The sequence below is a fragment of the Aaosphaeria arxii genome, assembly GCF_010015735.1.
Source record: "Aaosphaeria arxii CBS 175.79 unplaced genomic scaffold BU24scaffold_10, whole genome shotgun sequence".
Taxonomy (NCBI): domain Eukaryota; kingdom Fungi; phylum Ascomycota; class Dothideomycetes; order Pleosporales; genus Aaosphaeria; species Aaosphaeria arxii.
Window position 1 is genome coordinate 126,516 of NW_022983483.1, and position 15,581 is coordinate 142,096.

Below are 15,581 nucleotides of genomic sequence, written 5' to 3' on the forward strand. Positions count from 1 at the left end.
TTCAATGTTGGAAAGATATATTGAAAATAACTATCGAAAAAGTGGGGTATAATCATTATACACAAAAAAGAAAAGAAAGCCCGTTCACCAAAAGGAGAGAGGAGAAAGGTGAAAGACCAAAAAAAAACGATGTTTGCCCGCCCATATACATTCATCATAACCAGTCACCAGTAATGCCCAATCGATAAGCATATTCGTTGATGCATACTCAATCATATTATCCGCCCAATTGAATACTTCATTCCCCAAGGAAAAGTGATGTCGCCCGTTAATGCTTTCTTAGAAGCCTGATGCCTTGTCAGAGGCTGAATGCCTCGTTGCAGGCAAGACGAGAGAAGAGAGAGAATGTGTCTCAAGAGTCCCAGATGGGACCAAAGGCGGGAACGCCCCTGCTCTCGAGGCCATACACGACCTTCTTCGTCGTTGCTTCATTGCTGAGTACGAACACAGCTTCGGCCTTCATCTCGCTGTACACTTTCCAGGCGACTTGGATGAGGTCAGGACGGCCCATGGTGTCAGTGTCGATGACAATTGCGTCTGGATCGACATTAGAGACCTCTCTGCAGATAGCAGAGCCGTATGTGAGTTCCGGTGACCGTGTGCTCCAGATCAAGCGAGCGACTTGCGCAACGGGGCGTTCAACCAGTGAGGACAGTGACGGTCCTATGCCAGAGCCTGTGGTGATGATCACGACGCGTTGGAAGATGCACGTTAGGGACAGCACACCTGCTTTGGGGCTGCCCTTGATCCAGAAGGTCATCTTCTTTTCAGAATTGTAGGCGTTGTTCTCCCGGATCAGGTCGTTAGCAATGCGAATCTGTTCCTTGGTCCAATCACCCGCGGCTGAAATGATGAGTGACGAGCCAGGCTCGGAAGGGTTCGTAGAGGGGAACGTGGCAAAGGGATGATATTCACCAAAGGGCGAGATTGAGATTGCCAGGCAGGAGAATCGGTGAATGCGGTTGGTGAAGTGAAGGCGAAGGGCATGCGAGGATAGGACATGAGGCGTAAAGGTCCAGCGACGAAGGCGCAGCCATGGAGCCAGTATCAAGCAAGTGAGGATCAATAGGTTCCAGAATGTTGGCGCACGAATGAGCACGGTCCTGAAGGTTTCCTGCTTATGAAAGGATTTGGACTTGATGAGAAGCATAAGCTGTGTCCAAAATAGCAAGATGGATGACCAACCCAGGAATCGATGCGTAATTTCGAATGTGTTGTGATATTTCGACCTCAAGTTTGGCAAGGAGAGGAAGCAGATTATCGCAAGTACAATCAGAATGAACCAGGTGATCACGAAGATCAGATTCGTGTATTGACCTTCACCAGCGAAGCGTACAGTCAACATCAGAGTGAAGGTGAAGAACCACATTGTTCCGGCGAGAGCAGCGCCACTATGCACTCCTCCATACATGTAGGCACGAGCTACCATTCGGCGCAGGCGGAGAGGCATGCTCCAGGGTACAAGCCATGCAGAGCGAAATATGATGTTGACGACCCAGTCTTGACGAAAGAGAATTGCCACGAGGAAGTTGGCCGATGCCCACGTGGACATGTCTTCCAGTTTAGCGGGGGATTGGATGAGCAGGAACAAACCAATCATGTTGAGGAGAACGATGATGGTGAAGATGCGGCGATATACCGTCAGCATGGACAGACGAAGATGGCGAAGTAGCCTAATAGGCTGTTTCGGCGGAAGTGGATCCATTTCGTAGACGATCTTCGATTGAGGTATGGACGTTAACGAAAGTGAAGTATCTTGCGAGATGGTCGTGTCACTGGTGAAGGTGGCGCACGAGGTTGGTCGACGAACGGTTGCCTTTTCTAGTCTATTCAATTCTTGGAAGGAGCGTTCAAGTGATTTTAAGGTATCGTCATTTGGAAGAGAAAGAAAAGGAAGCGGGAGTGGAAGTCTGTGAGCAGCCATCTCGTGCAGTGGCCCTCGCCAAGACCACCAGTCCATAAGTGAAACTGATTGTTTGGATTCGTGCATCTTGACGTCAACTGGAAAAAAAGGTCAAGCGAAGTGAAATCGGCTTTCTTCCTCACGGACAGTCCAGAGAACGAGAGTAGGTACGAGTAGGGATAGACCAACGAGCCTATCAATTCACTGACCGCAATCATCAGCAAGTGTCCATAATCGAGAGAGTGACATGATACATACGCGCGAGACTCCAAAATGGTCCAAAAAGGCGACCGTGAGTATTATGTGTGTTTGTGTGTATTTGTGGGTGTGTGGGTGGAAGAGTTGAGTCCAAGATGTTTGAAGGGAATGAATGATGTATCGTTTTACACTTTCCACTAACCGTTGTTATAGGCAGTGATGATCAAAACAACACTTTCCATTCACGACTTCCTGGGCACAGCATCGAACTTCCCAAAAGTTTGGATGGAGAAAATACCAGCTGCACGACAAGATACGAAACGAGATGAGAGGGACAGCCGGCACGAACATGCAATATAACATTCGTTCCTTTCCCTTGTCTCCCCCTCCCCTTCCCTCCCCTTCTTCCCCACCCCCAACCAACCGCCGGGCTATCAGGCTCGGGCGGCAGTCCGTCCTGCCTCCTCGATCCGTGCCTATGTGTGTGTCTGTGTATGTGTGTGTATGTGTGTGTCCCCACGTGGAATGCAGAGGCTTTTGTCGAACACGACAGACAGCGTGCATGCCACATTGTGACGCCTCCCCCCTGATCCGTCAGACACACGGCTCGAAGAGGAATTGAGGCTTCACCGAACCTGGCCGTGACGTGCATGTCTCCCCTGCTCCCATGGTATTACCCTCTTGGCGATAGCTTTTCTCCGGTGGATCGACCGACGCAAATCGTTACGGATCGGGCGACCATGGCATGAGAGAAGCTGTGGGAATGGGTACCTTCCGTTTGCTTTGAACAAAACAGTGGGGAACAACAACAAACGACCCGCGGAGTTCAGCGCCTGTTGACGTTTCGCAACCTTTCCCCTACCTGTGCCTAGGTCCCTCTCTTGTGGACTCTGCCGCTCGCCGGTCCTGCATTCCAGGGATAGCAATGCCTGGCGTCAGAGCGTGCGATGTGCCTCTCATCCCTTCCATCTCCGAGTTAGCTAGTGTGTCTGGATTTCAGATTCACCAGTGGGAACACGATGGACTCATGGCGCGAGGGAAGAACAGGTCCTGCCAGTTCTGCACTGAGGGCGCCCTGGCACGGATCATGCTCTATGTCGCACAAGAGCGTGTTGGGATGTGGGGTGCAACGGTCTTGCACAGATACGAGCACTTTGTGTAGCATGTCTTAGAAGCAAGGTACGCCTAGATTACAAGGGCTGTCATTGGCGTGTTTGAGGTTGTGACAGCGCTTGTCGATGTTTTGGGTACTTGGGGGAGGTTGTGTAATGCCGAAGGCATATCAGGCTCAGAGTGGGCTCTGAATGCAGTGTCCACTCAATGAAGCATAACTGAATGTGAGTTTCCTGGAATCGATCTCCTCTGCACAGATACGTATCTACATGCACTAATTGTTTGTCTAGGAGTTACTCCGTAAACATTCATGTTCTGACATCTGTATCAGTCTAGCCTAGCCACACTGTACGAGTGTAGCCATCAAACCCCAACCCCATCACTGCACTCTCCTCCACCAGGCTGTGCACCGGGGGCGGTGGCTCAACACCACAACAACCCAGTTTCACGACGTACACACTACACTTACAAGTACAAACGCATGCACTCCACCCCGACTCCAACCCGGTTGCCGGAACGTTCGAACCATCCATTTGAACGTCGATCGGCCGGCCACTCACAAGTCCCTTGCCTGCAACACACAAGAGAAGGAAAACGCCTCTTTCCATGGCCCTCCCCTTTCGCCGCCCATACACATTTCAGTCGACCGTCACACCCCAACACCCAAGTCATTTCCTATCCGAACATGGCCTTTCGTACCGCGGTCCGCCGAGACGTCATGCCCGTTTCGAGTAACGCGGATAGGAGGAGGGGATATGGATCAGCAGTGCGCAGTTTCGACCGCGGAAAGGTCGTTCGATTCCAGCTTCGTTTGTGCGACGGGCGGGCACACGAGAAGTAGTTAGTAGGAGAAGAGGAGGAGACAGGCCTAAGCTCTGCGGGCGGTCTCGCCGGTTGCGTCCAGGCCTTGGGATGAGATACCTCAGTTCGAGACAGGGATCGCCGGTGGTGGTGGCGCGATGCGAAATGCCCGCACCGATCAATCCCCCGGCCGCCTGCTCGGGGACAATGTCTAATGGGCCAGGTTTTCCTGCTTCAGGATCATCATCAGCTCTGGCCGTCCATGAGGGCCGCGCGGGCGGCGGGCGCGGCGGGGCCTCGCTCAGGACGATCGGAAAACAAAGGCGTCTTTGGTTTGGAGGGAAGCTTGAGACAAGACGTGCACATGTCACACGGGCGTCTACATGATTTGGAAGAGATGAAGTAAGTCGGATTGCTATCAAACCCAAGTATCTTCTAGACAGGGCGGGAAATCCGTCATTTGTTCACCCCCCACTGTCTCTCTCATGTAAGTCCTCATTGCCCCTTTGGGAGATAGGAAGTGAATATGTATCAGAATGACCGCAAATTTGGTGCAAAGATCCCTAGTGCCCAAGCAAGTGCCTTTTCTTGCTTGCTGATGCATGCCCGCCCAAGATCCAAAACTTTTGTAAAATGACCGCCCGCCGGTCCCGAGGGAAAATATGGTAGGTTTCGTGTGAAAGTTACCTCTTTCCGCCTTAGATGCTGCCCAAGATCCCAAAACTTTTGAAAAATGACCGGCCGGTCCTGAGGGAATATATGGTAGGTTTCATGTAGTAAGTTGCCTCTTTCCGCCTTAGATGCATGAAAAGATGACGCGGAGATGTGGGTAGGGTGCTATGCTTGCAAGCACTTGAGGAAGCAGGCAGTATAGTCTTGTGTACCGTGAAGGGGCCCCCAAATCCCACGCAAGTTGTGCACAATCGAGCTAAGATAGTGCACGCTCAAAACGGTCGAGACATCAGGGCAGTGATTATCCTGTCCTTCATGAGTTCCGACGCCATGGGCCTCAACCACTCATAGAAAGCCGGATCGAGTGAGCTCGCAACTGTGTCGACGACGATTCTCTCCAGACTAGGCGGCGGATTCTTCGACGCGAGGACGCTGTAGAACACCGCAGACACGATGTCGGCTAGATGATCTCGACCGTTGCTTGGGTGGCCTGGTGTCCGGCTCTTCGAATATTTCGCGTCGTTCTCCATGACGGTCCGGATCGAGAGTCCTCTATTCTTAGCATCTTGGATGGCGGCAATGGCTGCACCCTCGAGAATATGGAGGCATTGCCCTGCTAGCACATGCATTCCCAGTGCCTCTGCAAGGTCGTACGTTCTGCATAGCTCCTTCCCGCTATTGTACTGAAGCTGTTGGTTATAGACCCAGTGGATGACTGTGTACACGGTGCTTTCATCGTGGTTTGGAAGTAGGATCTGATTGTCAGCAAACGCGACGTTCACATTCTTCTTTGCCTTCTTCTGGTGGCTCAACCTAATCCGATCGAGCAGTAAATTGACACGTATCGTGAAGGCTTCCAGGCCATGCAAATTTAGATGCTGCGTCTGTTGGAACAGAGACTGACCTTGAAGCTTTTTCCTTGTCGCGGATGCTGACGATGAGTCCTTGTGACATTTGTTATCCGCAAACACAGCCCACAAGATGTCCGCCATATGGTCTCTCAGAGAGTCGCGTAGGCTGACCATCGGATAGTGTCTGATTATCAGGTGAAGTTGTTCTATCATCTGTTCTTACATGTTAGCCCGCCCGCTGCTAATGTTAACATGCGTGACGCAATCCAAACCTCGTGCGAAATGTCTTTCCGCAATTCGATGTCCTCCTCGTCGAGAAATTTATATAGTAAATCCTCAAGCCTTTGCTCCATCATCTTCGCTTTGGAGACTTGGATTCCGTGCTCCTTATGATCTTCGAACTCTTGAGCAATTTTCGTGGAGTAGCAGCTTAGGATTTCGAGATGACATACGAACTGGTTCTCAAGCTCGAATCCGAAGAGAATCGTAATTGGCGTCTTGTACAGCTGTCTGGACCAATGTCAGGAATGATGGAATTACCATGGGGGCAGTACAGCAACGCACGGAGCTGGCTCAAAGCGGCCACCGTCTGCCGCAAGTGCTTCTTCCGTTGCCATGACCTCGTTCTCGGCCTTTAACATCTCTTGGTCGAGGTCAAGCTGCGTCGAAAATCCCATCTCGACCTCAGTGCTGCCGCCGTCCGACCCTCCCGGCAGGCACGCCGTATCATTCTGCGAGCAGTTGTTTTGCGCCTCCATTCTGCAGCCGCTGTTGAGGAACATCAGTATTAAGATTTCCCAAGGCTCTTGTGTAATGCGAAGGAATACTGACGGAGTGCGGACTCACCTGACTTGACTTGACCTGACCTGGCCGTTCCTAAGAGCGATGTTCGAATGACTGAAGGACTGACTGCGAGAAGGTAATCTCTTCTATGATGGCCGTCAAGGTGGGGAAGAAGATATTAGTGAAGGAGAGCAGGAGGGATGGAACTGCTCAGTTTTATACCATGCAGTGAAGCAGGGTATTCCCCAAGTAGCCTTTGCTGTTTGCGACAGCTCTCCCAAGGACTTGATGAGCAAGTAAGCTATTCACTTGCACTGCGTTGAGCGTTGCATTATTCCCGGCATTCTCAATAGTTTGAATAGCGTGGTCAGGGAATAGATCTTGCATTTGTCGTGCAGCATTTATCACAGACCGAACAGCCGAATTGGAAATCTTTGCGTTTTGGAGGAACTGCTTCAAACCGCGAGTTTCTAGTTTCCCGTTTCCGTGACTCGTCCATGAGGGATCTTCAATGAGCTTCGGTAGGGCACCAGCATTGCCTGCTTCTTCGATGCTGCTGCTCGCTTTACGAAGCAGAGCATCAATCACGTCAGCTTGTACTGGGTCCTGATCCGCATTGTCCCAGCCCAGAGCATCTAGGGGGTCCTGGCTTATTATTGATGGATGGGTTGGTAATTTGTAAAGCATGAGGGTAGATTGTCACTTTTCAAGAGAAATTAGAAGTTATATAGAAAATGGGTGAAAGTGGATACAGACATCGAAACAACTTTCTATGGAAGCCTAGAGTTAAGTCTGCTATCGGTTCGTGAAGGTGCGGAAAGTGGCAGCTGTTGAAGTAAAGCTAGACACGCTTGTTTCCTATAGGAATATTCAAGTAAGAGTCCTTTTATGCATAAGTAGTGCCTCTAAGATAGCTCTCTACAACATGACTTCCACACTACATTGCGCAGTGCAGAACATGCTACTAGAACATCTATCTACAGGAGGGCTAGCGTCGAACCTTCACCCTTTAAATTTTCCCTACATGCGCACTGCAGGCGTGCCCTTCGCGCCACACACCTCGAATGTTAAGTGTCGCATCGATATCCTCTAAAGGATTCCCCTCAACTAACAGCAAGTCCGCGTTGAAACCCTCTTCCAGCCTACCGCGATCTGCGAAATTGAAGCGTCGTGCCGTGAGACTTGTGGCAGATCGGATAGCCTCTTCAGGTGTCATTCCTACTTTGTGCACAAAGAGATACAGCTCCTGGTGAAGCGAAAGTCCAAACGCAGTTCCCAGCGCCGGACCAGCGGAGTCACTTCCACTTGATAGCGTTAGTACGATATATTCAATTGTGTCTGTAAACTTACCAGACGATATCAATCCCGGCTGCTCTCAGCTGTCTTACACTCTCATATGCATTCTCTACTTTCCCGTGTTCTACAGCGAATGCCATGCAACTACAAAGAGCTGCGATGCCCTTTGCCTCAAGCAAGCCCTCTACTCTTTTGTCATGAGCGAAGCGCTCCTGGATCTCCTTCCCTTCGGTTGTCAAGCTTCCTATAGCAGACAGTGTCGGGTTCAGCCACGCATTGTTTCTTTTGTACGCTTTGATGAGCTCTTCATTCGGCGGTTGATCGCAAATGGTATGAGTCAGGCCGTTGACTCCAGCATTAAGAATTTCGATGGCATCGTCGAGCGACAGAGCATGAGCGACCGTCAGATATCCTCGCTTGTTCGCCTCTTCTACGATGATCTTCTGGAGCTCAAAAGAAGGTTTATTCAATTTCATACCCATGCAGGTTCCTGATTCATTCATGAGTTTGATGTAATCAGGTCGCATTTCCTTCTTGTTCCACTCCAGGTAGTCAATGACACTCTGACGGTCTGTCAATCTGGGCCAGGCCGCTATTTCCGCCGCCGTCTCTTCGCTTTTGTCCAATGCTGTTATAACTGCAGCAGGCCAGCCGTTTTCAACTGTTGCTGATGCACCCGCCGTTTTGTAAGAGGCGGTATCTGGCTTCAGCGCTTGCTCATGTAGTTTTGGGACATTTCCCAGCTCATTGTGCATGTCGCAAACAGTAGTGACTCCGAAGCGTAGGGCTTGGGGCAAAGCAATAGGGTTTGCCTTATCTGCGTGAATGTGGCAGTCAATAAATCCCGGGAGGAGTGTATGTCCTGGCTTTGAGTACGTCTTAACGGAGGCTTGTGGGACACCTTCAACAGGCCCAACGGCTTTGATTAGACCATCCTTGACGTATATGTATCCGTCTGAAATGACCTTCTCGCCAGTGAAGATTCTGACATCCTTGATGATGAATGAAGACATGTTGCATGCAAAGTACTCTCGGAAGTTCTGTACAATAAAGCGGTGATGGTCAGGGAAGATGCAAAAGAACAAATCACTGAGCTGCGCCGTGTGGAGGGTGGTAAAATGCCTTGATCTTATATAGATGATCCAAGATATCTATCGAAAGAGCCCCGCCGGGTGTTGTGCATATGTGGTTACACATCCGTACATTCCTGGAACAATGGCCTCGCGCTTCGGTACCAGCAAACACCGGATTGTGTTTCTGTAGTGCCCTTAACACCGATTCCAGATCAATGGCCTGGCTTCCGTACGAAATAAGGTACCTAAAAGTAAGCTGCAGGATTTAAAGATCCTGCAACTAGGATCTTTGTACAATGCTGACATATGTAAGCTCGAATACTTGAGCTGAGATCGAGTAGTTGACGCGATCCAGCTATACGACGTGCAAATGGGGAGCCGGCACCAACCCGAACTGAGATATAGCAATAAGCAAATGTCTCATCGGACGGAAAAGTTCTAAGGCCATTGGCTCGTAGAGCGGAATAGGGGACAGCCTGAAATGCACGAATATTGCTTGATCCGTCAGTCTTCCTTCGATCGCATCTACACTTGAATTCATACTGACATGTATTGGCTAATTGATGACCTTCCCCACAACTGTCATCATATCCGCCAAGGTGGAGTTCCACTAGTGATGACATTCCACCTTCTTCATGCTCCTGCATGTAGGTTACAGGGGAGATTGAACAAGCTCATGACGAGTCTTTATGCATCTGCATCTCCACTGTTCGAGAGGTACAAACCTGGTTGTAACAACGGCATATTGTCTTATCTTATCGGCCGTGCCAAGATAGGCTAATCCCGTTAGCGCCATCTAGAGCTGTGAATGTCCTCCAACGTCCAAGAACAGAAAAAGCAATCTCAAACGATGAGGCCACCCTGACAAAGTGGGAACGGCCTCGAGCCCCAAAGATACTTACTTCTCGACTTCAACAATGGAGTACCTTGACGCACCGCCAGAGATTACAGTCCTTCTTCTTGGCGACAGCGAAGTGGGTAAGTCGACGTTCCTCTCGTAAGTACCTACGCATGCAACGTCCCCGCTCAATGCCCATATACTGATGATCCTATCAGGCGACTGAGCATCGGCGGCCGCCCACAGGATGATGGGGCTTCACATTCCGAGCTCCCTGCGCTACGCGACATGGACCAGCCTTTCCAATTCAATCTGACCCTGTACCGGCGCCCGTATGCGCTCGCCTTTTATGACACTGCCTCTCCGACCAACTATACCCTTCTCGAGCCCTCCTTCCTAATACTCTGCTTCGATATTACGCGCCGCGACAGCCTTCTCTCGCTGAAGCAGCGATGGCGCGAGTTGGTGAACTCACACTTTGACTGCAACGATGCCCTACCTGTGATGGTTTTGGGTCTGAAGAGGGACTTGAGAAAGGAGTGGACGGAGGAGGAATCAAGAGATGGCGGACGGGGGCCAAGTGTGATGCCTCAAGAAGGACTGTTGGTTGCACAAGAGCTTAGAGCTGATCTATACGCGGAGTGCAGCGCGGTGACTGGGGAATTGTGTCGACAGGTGCTCGAGGATATCGCGAAGACGGCGGCAAAGACGACGACTGAGAAAGGAGCTAAGACCGAAGGCGGATGCTTGGTTATGTAGAGTCCATACTGTCACCTCAATACAAGAACTCAGCACATGGTCGTCAGGTGCAACAATGTTTGCATTGGGTTGAGATGTCTACAGTATATATTCAACTACATGTCAGCAAATATGAATCAAATCACAATCAAATCAAACGCCAATAGCGGCCCGGCTTGCATTGAGCGCACCGACAACAGTGAACGCCAGTAATGGACTAATGATATACGATATGGTCAAAATTTTGGCAATTTGTCGCTCATCATCAGCACCAGCGTCCGATACCTGAACCATGGTGATCAGCTTCATCGCAGGTGGCCCAGTGGGCATGATCATCATTGTAAACCACAGCATCGGATCAGAGCCCAAGACTCCATGTCTACCTGCCTTTTTCACAATTGCATAGATCACACCAATGCTAAACACTGGCCAGATGACGAAGCGGATGACGAGTATGAACGTCGTAAACCAAGGTACCGATTTAGAAGACACACATTGCGCCTGTGAAGGTTGCTTGGACTCCTTGTACGAAGTGTACAATGAGATCCCTGCAACGATGAGCGGCAATGGTACGAACAATCCACCGACATTCTTCCAGCTTTCAGTCAACCAGGCCGTAAAGAAACCGCCGGAGTAAGTGTCATTGAAGAACGCGCGGTGCAAGGCCGGTGTTAATCCGATGATGGCTCCGAGCACGGCGCCTACCAGAGGCGCATTCACGAAGTCGTAGAGAAACAGTAGCCACCACTGAGCCCGGGGACTGAAGTCCTTCCACTTGGGTCGAGGAATATAGAACGGTCTCCGAGGAAGCGATGCGAACTTGGGCTGCGATGGGAAGAATGTGATGGACGTATGCCGTTGATGGTGCGATTTCCTCCGGGGTGGGAGCAATCGAGAGCGCTCTGTTGGTGAGACTGGTGATGTTGGCGTTGGCGTTGTGTTTCCGCTTCCACTCTCAATGTCTGTTGCAGCAATAGTGACATTCCCATTTGATGTCTCATCTTCCACCGAGGAGCTATCCGCTTCAGGCGCATGCTCTGAGTCGATGAGTCGTGGTCCAATAGCGAATGTCAAGCAACTTGACACTGTCGCGAAAACCAGGAAATAGCTCTTTGCCCTTTCGATCGCAGCCTTCGTACTCTCGTCCTCCACAATCAAAGTCTTCAAGATTCCGGTTTGGTCGAGGCTCTGTATCAACAATAATGGATAGCTTGTCGTATTGTTAAACATGATTGCTGCCGTGATCCAGTCGGGAAATCCAAGAAACACATGTCCGACAATGCCAATCACGAATGATATGATATGACAGATAATCGCCCATGCCAATATAATACCATAGCGATGTGCAGATTCTAGATGTAATTCCGATCCAATCTGTACAAGGAGCAACAAGGGAAGAAACATCTGCACGCAGATCTTCGAAATGGCTTTGCCATTGGCAGAGTTGAGCAGAGATAGCTTTGCTGCTAGAGCGCCGTAGAAGATGACCAGAATTACAGATAGAGAGGCTTGGACTGCTGCCACGAATGATAAGAGGAGACCGGTGGCCATGACGGCAAGACTGTCTTCGTCCGCAATTGGCAATATCTATGATGTCGATTCGGCCAGCCGAGCAATCCGCCAGGAAGGCGTCCTTCTGGCGTCGAGGGGCCTCTACACAGTGCAGTAACCAAGGAAGAGAAGGACGATATGGTGAAGAACGATCAAGCGACCATGATGAGCAGCCGGTCTAGATGTATAGTGTTGAGCTATCTATCGGGCCAATTTTCTTCTCTCTTGTCCCAAGGTTACTCCGCCGCCTATCTTTCCGTCACTACGAGGGAATATCGCGCAATTCTATTGGCGGGACGGCTCAGGTACGCCACTTTCGGTACCCCAACGACGTACCACACTTACGTGCCGTAAGCCATGCCATAAAACGAAAGAAACCCGAATTTGACATCCAATAATTACACACGTGCATGAAATTGATCTGGATACTTTTAGTTTATCATTTATCTATTGTCGTTCTCAATGGCTGAGAATGACCCCAATTGCCGCCCTTGCTTGGTTTCTTCCGTACATGCATGGATTATGTACTTAGTTAATTCCAACTGTCAAGCTTGAATGATGAGAGGCAGGGTGGCAGGTATTATATTTATACACTAACAAAAGTACTTTGCGAAACCTTCGTCGTTCGGTCAACTTTTTGAAATGCTGCAGTATGCAACTCAAACGTCCAAAATCAGAGTATACTGCGTGTTTGCGGGGCCTTATTTGCAAGACAGTATTCAGAGGCGCTGGTAAGGACATACTCGCAGCTGTACTGCCCTGTAAGAGTAGCATAGGGCAGTATAAGTTCCAGAACGTCTGACCATCAATATCGATACCTCCTTGACACAATTCCAGAGCCCCTCGTTGCTCGATTTGGATTGACAACCTTTCCTCCTCTTCCAACAGTCTCACCAACATATGGTAGAGGCGATGTTGCGCCAGGAAAGTCGGTCTTGGATGGTCTCTGTGGCGTCTTCGACATGAGTGACTTCTGCGGCGTCCTCGATAGCAGTGGCTTTTGGGACAGCTTCAATCGGATTGGCTTCCTCGTCGCAGTGTTCACGCCGATATGCCATACCATGTGCTCTATGTTGCCCTTCCAACCCTTCCCATCCTTCGCTGTACCACCTTTCTCCAGAATAGCCACCTTATCGAACAACTTATCACCATTGGCGCTTCGAGCATCTATCAGATACGACTCCACAGGAACATTGAAGCAATACAACAGAATCTCGTCCTCAGCCTCGTTCCTGAAACCCACAGCGGAGCCCTTGTTGCGGAAGATGTTGGGCAGGTACACTGCCTCGATGGTTCCGGGCACGGGTTCATTCCCTGGAGCAACGGGAAAACAGCTTTGATCACTCAGAAAGTCCACGGCCCTAAGCGTGTGCTCGTAGCCCAGGCCAAAGTGCGTCAAGCTCGTCATGAAAGTCTTCACAGGAACGATCGCATCGGCGTAGTGGAATATCGAGACGTCGGCGCACCAGCTGCGGTATTGGATCTGGACTAGTTCTTCGTGCTGCTTTCTTGCGGCCGGTTGACATGGGGTCGTAATGGGTTTGATCGCCGGAGGGTTGGAGAATCGCCATGAGAGCGTGGGTGGTACTGAAGTGCTTTTGCGGGAGATGGCACCGAAGCTCTTGACCGACGGTGCGGGTGAAGGCAATGACTTGTGTTCGATGGTTTCACTAATATATTCAACAGAGGAGTTTTTGGCATCGAATGAACCCATCGTTGGGGGTGTACCAAGCCCACAATCCTGGTTCTCTTGAGGAGTAGACGCCATCGGGATTGAATTGGGAAGATGAGAGACTGAGTGATCAAGAGGTTGAGAATACAAGCTTATGCCTCCTCATAAAGGAAACGTCAGGAAGTGAAGGTGAGTTTGATGACCTCGCAAAGCGATTAAATGTTTGCTCGATTTTGTTTATACGGATTGAGCTTTGATGGTAGGACAGCAGGGGTAGCTTAGCTTCATTTTGTCATGCATGGCGGTTCTGCAATTTCTGGATGTCAAGGATTAGGATGCGCGCACATGTTGAATGACTGAGCCATGCCTCCGCCGTTCGACTTTCGTTGGTGGAGGTTATAGATGCAGCTTGATTCATCCGGTACGAGGTTAGTACAGCGATCGCAACAATGAATCCAGCTGTATGTACATGAACAACACACACTGAGTTGGGACAAAAATTCAAACTTGTTATGTGAATATCATCAAATAGAGATCTAATTGATTCGAAAATCTATCTAGAGAAGAGATATGAAACAGACAAGTATGTATGCGTCCAAAGTCGTGATCTTATATACCAAAGGAACGTCGCGCCCGATCCCTATCAAAGGCACCTGAAGCCATTTATTCCATTCAAAGAAAATATTTACATTGTACGAAGCAATGTTGGGGTGCTCCCCATGCTACGATGACGGTGCATCTAGCACATGTTGGCAGTGTTGCGCATCTAGCACTTCGTGGCAGTATTGCGAATCCAGCATTCACCACTTCCAAAGCCAACCTGGTGGCAGACCTTCTGAATGCCGCCGTCGCAGAAGGTATTGCCATCAGACGAGCACTTGGACCCAAATGTGGCGCACTTGTTGAACTCGTCGCGCTTCTCGACGGCGATGGCCTCAACATCAGCCTCACGCTTCGCGGCGCAAGGCTCCTGTGTGAGCCTGACCCAGCACTCGCCATTGCTGAATGGGACTTGATGGCAGATTCTGGTCTTGCCATCCTGGCAGAACTCCTGCCCGTCGGTATTGCAGTTCGAACCGAAGGTAGCGCACTTGTTGAACTCATCGCGCTTCTCCACGAGCTCAGCCTCGCGCTTGGCGGAGCAGGACTCCTGGGTGAATCGGATCCAGCAGTCCTGGCCCATCTTGTGGCAGATGGAGACCTTGCCTCGAGAGGAATCGCAGAAGGACTGGTCCTGAGAGGCACAGTTGTCGCCGAAGACGGAGCATTTGTCGAAGACATCACGCTTGGAGATGAAGCTCTCAGCGTTGGGGGCGGCGGCGGCGAGGCTGGCAAGGCCGAGAATGAAGCTGGTAGCGAAAAGCATATTGGATGATAGGCGATGGCTAACGATTAGGTTGGAATGAAAGTATTTAGAATTTGAAGAATATACTGCAAGCTAGATGATTGAGATGAGTGGTTGATGATGATGTGATCTACAGTGCGCGAGAGAAGTGCTTTCTTATACGCACATTGTCATTACATTCATCCACTACATCTTCTGCTGAAGTTCCGTCAGTGTCTTACGGCGGAATTGCACAGTTGCACAGTGGACGTGAAGGACATCGCGGGTGGCAGTGTATCGTAATGTTTCGCGGAGCCATCCGTACCTGACCCAGGTCGCTGGAGACTTCGTTTCGATCTGAGCGGCTGTAGATCAGGTACCGCTGACATCAAGAAACAATTGGAAGATGTATGTCTCACAGACACAGTCTCATCGGACACAGTCTCATCGGACACAGTTCTCACCATGGGGGAATGACGTGGGGAGTTCCGTCGCGTCGCGTCGATGATGACGGAGACTAACCCGATTTGGATGTTTGAAGATCGACAGGTCCGGACGTGCGACTATGCAAGCCCTAGCCGATGGCGGGGAACTCCATGGCTTTTGGAGTATTCTATTGAACAGAACTTCCGTATGAACATAATGAAGATGCTACGAGGCTGTTTCAGTCGTTGAAACAATGACGATAGAATTTGCAGTTCCGCTGCGAGCCCAGGTGCGGAGGCACAAACTTTGCTCGAGTAAGAGCTCGCAAACCTACAATAAGTG

The 15,581-nt window shown here is 50.2% G+C and overlaps 7 protein-coding genes across 7 annotated transcripts; 1 reads left to right on the forward strand and 6 right to left on the reverse strand.

Annotated features, from left to right (window-relative positions):
* Window positions 1-352: 352 nt before the first annotated feature.
* On the reverse strand, window positions 353-1,705 carry BU24DRAFT_444045 (uncharacterized protein; the record flags this gene model as incomplete). The annotated part of the gene is made up of 1 exon (XM_033530616.1): window positions 353-1,705. The coding sequence occupies one exon, from the start codon at window positions 1,703-1,705 to the stop codon at window positions 353-355; it is 1,353 nt and encodes a 450-aa protein (XP_033379086.1).
* Window positions 1,706-4,959: 3,254 nt separating this feature from the next.
* Window positions 4,960-7,008, reverse strand: BU24DRAFT_471781 (uncharacterized protein; the record flags this gene model as incomplete). Its single annotated transcript, XM_033532709.1, has 5 exons — window positions 4,960-5,751; window positions 5,811-6,048; window positions 6,103-6,306; window positions 6,385-6,467; window positions 6,544-7,008. The coding sequence occupies 5 exons, from the start codon at window positions 7,006-7,008 to the stop codon at window positions 4,960-4,962; spliced, it is 1,782 nt and encodes a 593-aa protein (XP_033379087.1).
* Window positions 7,009-7,330: 322 nt separating this feature from the next.
* Window positions 7,331-8,630, reverse strand: BU24DRAFT_495963 (uncharacterized protein; the record flags this gene model as incomplete). The annotated part of the gene is made up of 2 exons (XM_033534166.1): window positions 7,331-7,625; window positions 7,672-8,630. 2 exons carry the CDS (start codon window positions 8,628-8,630, stop codon window positions 7,331-7,333), a joined length of 1,254 nt encoding a protein of 417 aa, XP_033379088.1.
* Window positions 8,631-9,545: 915 nt separating this feature from the next.
* Window positions 9,546-10,416, forward strand: BU24DRAFT_444047 (P-loop containing nucleoside triphosphate hydrolase protein). The gene is made up of 2 exons (XM_033530617.1): window positions 9,546-9,687; window positions 9,747-10,416. Exons 1-2 carry the CDS (start codon window positions 9,608-9,610, stop codon window positions 10,285-10,287), a joined length of 621 nt encoding a protein of 206 aa, XP_033379089.1. The 5' UTR covers window positions 9,546-9,607; the 3' UTR covers window positions 10,288-10,416.
* On the reverse strand, window positions 10,354-12,023 carry BU24DRAFT_45294 (uncharacterized protein). Its single transcript, XM_033531226.1, has one exon. The coding sequence runs from the start codon at window positions 11,815-11,817 to the stop codon at window positions 10,420-10,422; it is 1,398 nt and encodes a 465-aa protein (XP_033379090.1). The 5' UTR covers window positions 11,818-12,023; the 3' UTR covers window positions 10,354-10,419.
* A 471-nt stretch (window positions 12,024-12,494) lies between these two features.
* Window positions 12,495-13,585, reverse strand: BU24DRAFT_471782 (uncharacterized protein; the record flags this gene model as incomplete). Its single annotated transcript, XM_033532710.1, has 1 exon — window positions 12,495-13,585. The coding sequence occupies one exon, from the start codon at window positions 13,583-13,585 to the stop codon at window positions 12,623-12,625; it is 963 nt and encodes a 320-aa protein (XP_033379091.1). The 3' UTR covers window positions 12,495-12,622.
* A 468-nt stretch (window positions 13,586-14,053) lies between these two features.
* On the reverse strand, window positions 14,054-15,276 carry BU24DRAFT_426960 (uncharacterized protein). Its single transcript, XM_033529104.1, has one exon. It carries the CDS (start codon window positions 14,853-14,855, stop codon window positions 14,256-14,258), a length of 600 nt encoding a protein of 199 aa, XP_033379092.1. The 5' UTR covers window positions 14,856-15,276; the 3' UTR covers window positions 14,054-14,255.
* Between the last annotated feature and the right edge of the window lie 305 nt (window positions 15,277-15,581).